The sequence below is a fragment of the Megalobrama amblycephala genome, linkage group LG7 (genome assembly GCF_018812025.1).
Source record: "Megalobrama amblycephala isolate DHTTF-2021 linkage group LG7, ASM1881202v1, whole genome shotgun sequence".
Classification (NCBI taxonomy): domain Eukaryota; kingdom Metazoa; phylum Chordata; class Actinopteri; order Cypriniformes; family Xenocyprididae; genus Megalobrama; species Megalobrama amblycephala.
In genome coordinates this window covers 34,195,171-34,201,170 of record NC_063050.1, presented here as the reverse complement: position 1 = coordinate 34,201,170, position 6,000 = coordinate 34,195,171, and the positions used below count along the sequence as shown (strand labels likewise).

Below are 6,000 nucleotides of genomic sequence, written 5' to 3'. Positions count from 1 at the left end.
TCAGGCAATGTTGTAAACAATAATATTCATAAAACAATTATTTAACCTGGGTTACACCTGTCTTTAATAAACTGTAGATGTAGTCCACCAAAGCCAGTGGTGTTGTGGAATTTCTCTGTGGTGTGAGACAAGTCCACTACAGTTTTCCATATTTTTTTTTTAAATTTCCATTTAAATATTTCCATAAGTATTAGTAGCTTTTATCATCAGATAACATCATCTGTTATTGTGAATTCATTATTAATTTATATAATTTCATTATTCATATAAGCTAGATGTAAGATATGCCAATTTTTATAATAAATGTTTTGACCTGACAGTACAAATTTCTTTGAATCGGACATTCTTGACCCATATTAAGTGATGGAAGAAAAACAAACAAACATTGTCAGAAAATGGAAGCAAGAGAATACCTCTTAACAGATTAATCCAACATATTGCTGCATAAACCTTTATTTTTGCGATTCTATAGCCTTTCTTAGCCATGTCTGAAGAATATCTTCAAATCATTTCACTCAAATGTTTCAACTAGTGTATAAGAAGCATTTTAAAATTTGAAAATATGTATATACATTTATAAAGCTCTTTTCAGTAATGTTAATTTTGGAAACATTCATTGCACTGTGTACCAAGTTATCAATGCAAGGCAAATTACCCAGAGGTCAATGACTTATGCTTACACTTCTGCAGGCACACAGTCCATCTCTCCAACTCTGAAATAAAACAAGCATTTGTGCTCTGTTGAGGAATCTGTATCAAATTAATTGGTTACATTTTCTTGTCACAAGACAGTCATTCATGGGCTGCTGAGTGCTGGTTCATTTGTGATCTCATCACAGAAAACTGCCTTTGCTTCTGTCTCTGCTCTGTATATATTCACTTTAAGTGCAAAAACACAAAACGCACTTCAGATGAACAGACTTCAACATATCAGGGATCATATTGTGTCTGCAGATATGGTAAGACTATTTTTTTTTTTCTCTTAATCAGTCAACCAGTAATTCTACTGCCTGATGAGACAGAACCATTCACTCAAGAATGTCTTATGTAACAGCTTTTTACAATTTTTAATCAAAGTGCTTTACAACTTACCAGAAAAAAAAGTATTTTTAAAGTAGCGTAATATATGAACTACAAAAAGAAGATTATTCTGCAAAACAAGAAGCTTCTGCTTCTGAATTGACAGGAAATGTAATCGTGGGCCAAATCTGTGGGGAAAAACTGTCCTTCATGGCAACCAAGAACATTTAAAAAAAAAAAAAGAAAGAAAAAAAAAAAGTATGTGGTAAATATTATGACAGATGATTTAATATACCTGAATAATAGAACAGTGAAGGACATCTGGAAAATGCTACCTATTTGATACATTAACAAATATCTGACACATTCAGTTAAAGCCAGTTTTACTGACAATTTTAATAACTGAATATAGTATAATTATAAAAGTAGTAATAATAAATAATAATATCCAAACAGAAGTTCCTCATTGAAGTATGCACCTTTTCATTGGTAAGAGTGCCCTCTGTCTACTCATAGAAATATGTAACAATATGTAAGGGTCTTCATTGAGCTGGCATATTTGACTTCTTTTGATGAGGTATGCCTCATGATTGTTTTAGAGAGGGGCTATCTGAGCTGCTTGACCCTCATTGGACTTTAGATTTGATATTGATTTGGCACTGCAACTGAGCGGTTCAGCATTTACTGTGGGGGTTGTGGAGGAGGAACGCAACATTCCTGATGTACCAGCCACACCAGAGTCTGTTCATGACATGGCTGTTGCACCAGACCCAATTCACAACATGGCCGCCACACCAGAGTCCTCAGTCATCATGGCTGCCATGCCAGAGTCTTCAGCCAACATGGCCGCCACCCAAGAGTCTCCAGCCTTCATGGACGCCACACCAGAGTCTTCAGCCGTCATGGACACCAAGTGAGTGTTTCCGGCAGCTGTGAATGTTGCATTTGAAGCTACCAAGGTGATTCCTAGGCATTAAAGACTGGCTTCTTGTTTGGCGGACACACTGCTGATGTCAGTGCGGGCAGCCAACAACCCTAGACCAGCGCTATCTAACTCACCAGCCTCAGCGCTGTCTAGCCCACCGAAATTAAACACACCTGAACCAGCTGATCAAGGTCTAATTAGGCATACTAGAAACTTTCAGGCAGGTGTGTTGAGGCAAGTTGGAGCTAAACTCTGCAGGACAGTGAACCTCCAGGACTGAGCTTGGATATCCCTGCATTATTTAAAGAATTTGTAGCCTTTGTACTGCAGCTTTTAGTTCCTGTACTTCTGAGTAGTTCGCTAGCTTGTTGTCATTCATGCTTACTGTCACTTTTCTCTCTTGCGCTCCATCTGTTACAAACAACTGTGGTAAGTTACATCAATCAACAAACATGGTGAGTCATGGCATCTTCTCCTGTTATTGTTGCTTGCACTGCTTTCCACATATAGCGTAGCCTTCTCTGTCAGCAGCAAGGGAATTACGTGTGATCAATGCAGGTAAATAGTTCAGCTGAAAGAGAAAATTTCAAAATTACAGACAAGCATCCAAACGAGGATAGTAAGAATGCAAGGGCAAGATTGTTGTTCATGTCGGCACTAATGATATTCAATTTTGTCAGTCAGAGATCACTAAAAATAACATTTAAGAGGTGTGTGAACTCCCAAGTAATGTCAGACACTAATATGCTTTACAACAATAACACTATTTTCTTTTAGAGCTGCTGTATAGCCAAAATGAACTGTGTTTGCATCAATTAATCAATTACATTTTTCTGTTATCACTGTATCACTTTTCTGTTATCACTGTAAAGCTGCTTTGAAACAATCTGTATTGTATAAAGCACCATATAAATAAAGGTGACTTGACTTGACTGGCTAAACAAACTGTCTGCTAGCCACCTTACATCAGAAGTCAGATAAATCCCAGCACATAGACTCTTTCACCTAGAAATCATAATATTGAGACTGTGTCTGTTCCTCAAACTATCAAACACCAAAAACTCCCAAACCCATTTAAGGGTAATAATTTAATTGATGTTCAACAAATAAAAAACAGATATAATATGGATAAACAAAAGATAAACTCGCCTTGATGAATATTAGATCCCTTTCTATAAAAGCACTTTATGTAAATGATATGATTACAGATCATAACCTAGATGTGCTCTGTTTGGCAGAAACCTGAATAAAACCAGAAGATTACTTTATTTTAAATTAGTCTAGCCCAAGGTTACTGCTATAAAAATGAGCCGCATCCAAAAGGCAAAGGGGGAGATGTTGCTATAATTTATAGTAATATTTTCAGAATTTCACGGAGGTCTTGTTTCAAATATAATTCTTTTGAAGTGATGGTGCTTTATATCATGTTACCTATCATGTTATCTGTTATCTAAATGGCTGCAGAGCTCCACTATTTGCTATGTGCTATTTGACTGACTGAAAGACATCTTTTCACAAGTATTGTTCAGTTGGATTCATATCTAAATATTATGAAATCACAATTATAACAATAAAAGCTACTTTTTGTCAAAGTTTAGTATTTTTTTGTAATAAAAAGTCAGTTTTTCAATATTGTTACATTATGATAAGACCCCACTTAGAAAATTGAAAAAAAATAAAATAAATAATAATAATCCTCAATCAACATTTTTGAGAAACATTTTTTTTTTCAGTCCAAAAAAAAATGCTAAACTTTGACAATTTTTTTGTCAAAATTGTGATTTCATAATATTTAGATATAAATCCAACTGAAAAATACTTGTGAAAAGATGTTTTTCAGTCAGTCAAATAGCACATAGCAAATAGTGGAGCTCTGCAGCATTTACTGGTAAATGTGATAGTTTTTTTACTTTTAAAACTGCATTTTCCAAAAGATGGGCAAACATCTTAGACTAAACCACGTCAAATTATCCATGTTATCCCTATTAATTAAATTTAGAAATGTGGGTCTTTTATAAAGTGAATTTTACATAAAAAGTTGTTTTTGTCACAGATCCCGTGTTTCCCTGGACTCTATTTCCCATGATCCTCCTGTTTCGTCACCTGCACTCACTTCCCTCGTCAGCTCCCCATCATCACGGATCACCTGCACCTGGACTCTATTGTCAGCACTCCCATATATTGCACTCACTCCCTGCACTCCTTGTCCGTTCCCTGTTTATGTTAGACGTATGTTTGGTGTTCTCTGCCTTCTGTTTAATAAATGTAGTATTGCTATTGTGGAAATCCGTATCAGCCTCATCTCTACACCACCATACTGTAACAGAAGAACGGACCTAAAACCGACCGGATTTTCCACAAAAAAAAAAAAAAAAGAAAAAGAAGAGACTTCCACCAGCTCCCTGGCTCCTGCTCCTCCAAGGCCTCTCTCTTCTATGTCAGCTGGCGATCGGCTCATCGGGCTTCTACAGGTGGGTCGTTCGCTGGAGAGGTATGTGGAGGAGTTCGTTGAGCTCGCTTCTTTGTCTGACTGGCCTGAAGCATGTTTGATCTCTCTGTTTCTGGATGGACTAGATGAGGACACCATCCATTTTGGTGAACCCGATTACCAATTCTCCTTAAGCGAAACTATAAATTCCATTTTATGGTTAAACAACTCCAAATTTGTTGTTGATTGGGTTCAGGATGGGTGTCTGTCTCTAGTCCATCCAGAAACATGGTTGGCCGGGCCAGTCAGTCAGCCACCTTCTTCCTCCGCATACCCCTCCAGCGAACTCCCTGCCTGCCCCACACGGAACCCACACTCCTCCGCGGGGTCCAGAAAGCGGAGGAGGAGAAAGCGACCCGCTCCAGTCTCTCCAGAGCCCGCTCCAGTCTCTCCAGAGCCCGCTCCAGTCTCTCCAGAGCCCGCTCCAGTCTCTCCAGAGCCCGTTCTAGCCCTCTCCAAGCCTGCTGCTGAGCCCTCTCCTGTTCCTACGGGCATTTTAATTATGTTTGAAGGGATGGACTGGATACCACTTCAAGCCTCACACAAGCCGCCCAATGATGCGGTCTGGCTTTTAGACTTTTTGACTGAGCCGCTATCGCCAGTCTCCGCCGAGCCAAGTTCTCCAGTCTCCGCCGCCGAGCAAGCAGCGCCAGTCTCCGCCGCCGAGCCCTCAGCTCCAGCCGCCGCCGAGCCCTCAGCTCCAGCCGCCGCCGAGCCAGCTGCTCCTAGTATGAACTTTGTTGTCGAAACATACAGCCCTAAGACTGTTTTCCCTCCCTGCCTCCCTCTCCCACCTCCGTCCATTTGTGTCTTCACTGCACCTCCACCTCAAGCCCCCTCGCCCAGATCTCCACCTCGGACCTCTGGGCGATTACCTTCACCCCGGCTCCAACCTCCCTCTGCTCCACCGTTGCCCATCAGTCCACCAGTGTCACCTGTCTCCATCCTGCCCCTGTTCACACCTTGGTCCCTCGTCAGCCTGCCCTCACTTCTGGACTGCACTCCTCCGTCTTCGCTCCGTCCCTCCGTCCCTCAGCTCCAGTTGGCCTCCTCACTCCCCCCAGTGTTCACTTTGTTGTCTGTCGCCTGTCTCCTACTGCGGCCTTCTGGAGCCCCGGCTGCACTTCGGTCGGCGGAGCCGCTGGTTCCGCCATCTCCCGCCAGTCCTTCAGCGCCGCCTGGGCATGACGGCATGAAGCCTTCGGTCCCTGACCCGCCGTGGCTGCCCGCTGCACCTGACCCGCCGTGGCTGCCCGCTGCACCTGACCCGCCGTGGCTCATGGACCCGCCCTGGAGACCTCCACTCCTACCCATGCCTCTCCCTGCACCGGCATGACGTCTCCAGGGCGCCCACTAGAAAGTGTTAACAACTGTACAAAGTTTCATGTCATTTAGACAAAGAACATTTTTTTTATTTTTTTTTATTTGAGAAAACGTCGTTTGGGGTCTAAAAAGACCCCAAAGACCCTATAAGGGCTAGTGTAACAAGTGTAAATGATAATGGCTAGTGTATACAGGGCACCATACAGCCTTTATCAAAATTTGCTCAGTAAGTACTGGCTGCCAA

General features: G+C 41.6%; 1 protein-coding gene across 1 annotated transcript in view; it reads left to right on the top strand.

Annotated features, from left to right (window-relative positions):
- The first annotated feature begins 681 nt into the window (after positions 1 to 681).
- Positions 682 to 6,000, top strand: part of uraha (urate (5-hydroxyiso-) hydrolase a) — a 68,529-nt gene continuing 63,210 nt past the window's right edge. Inside the window, exon 1 of the mRNA XM_048197172.1 lies at positions 682 to 959. Within this exon, the coding sequence (XP_048053129.1) occupies positions 912 to 959 (48 nt within the window). The 5' untranslated portion in view covers positions 682 to 911. The remainder of the gene's footprint in view (positions 960 to 6,000) is intronic.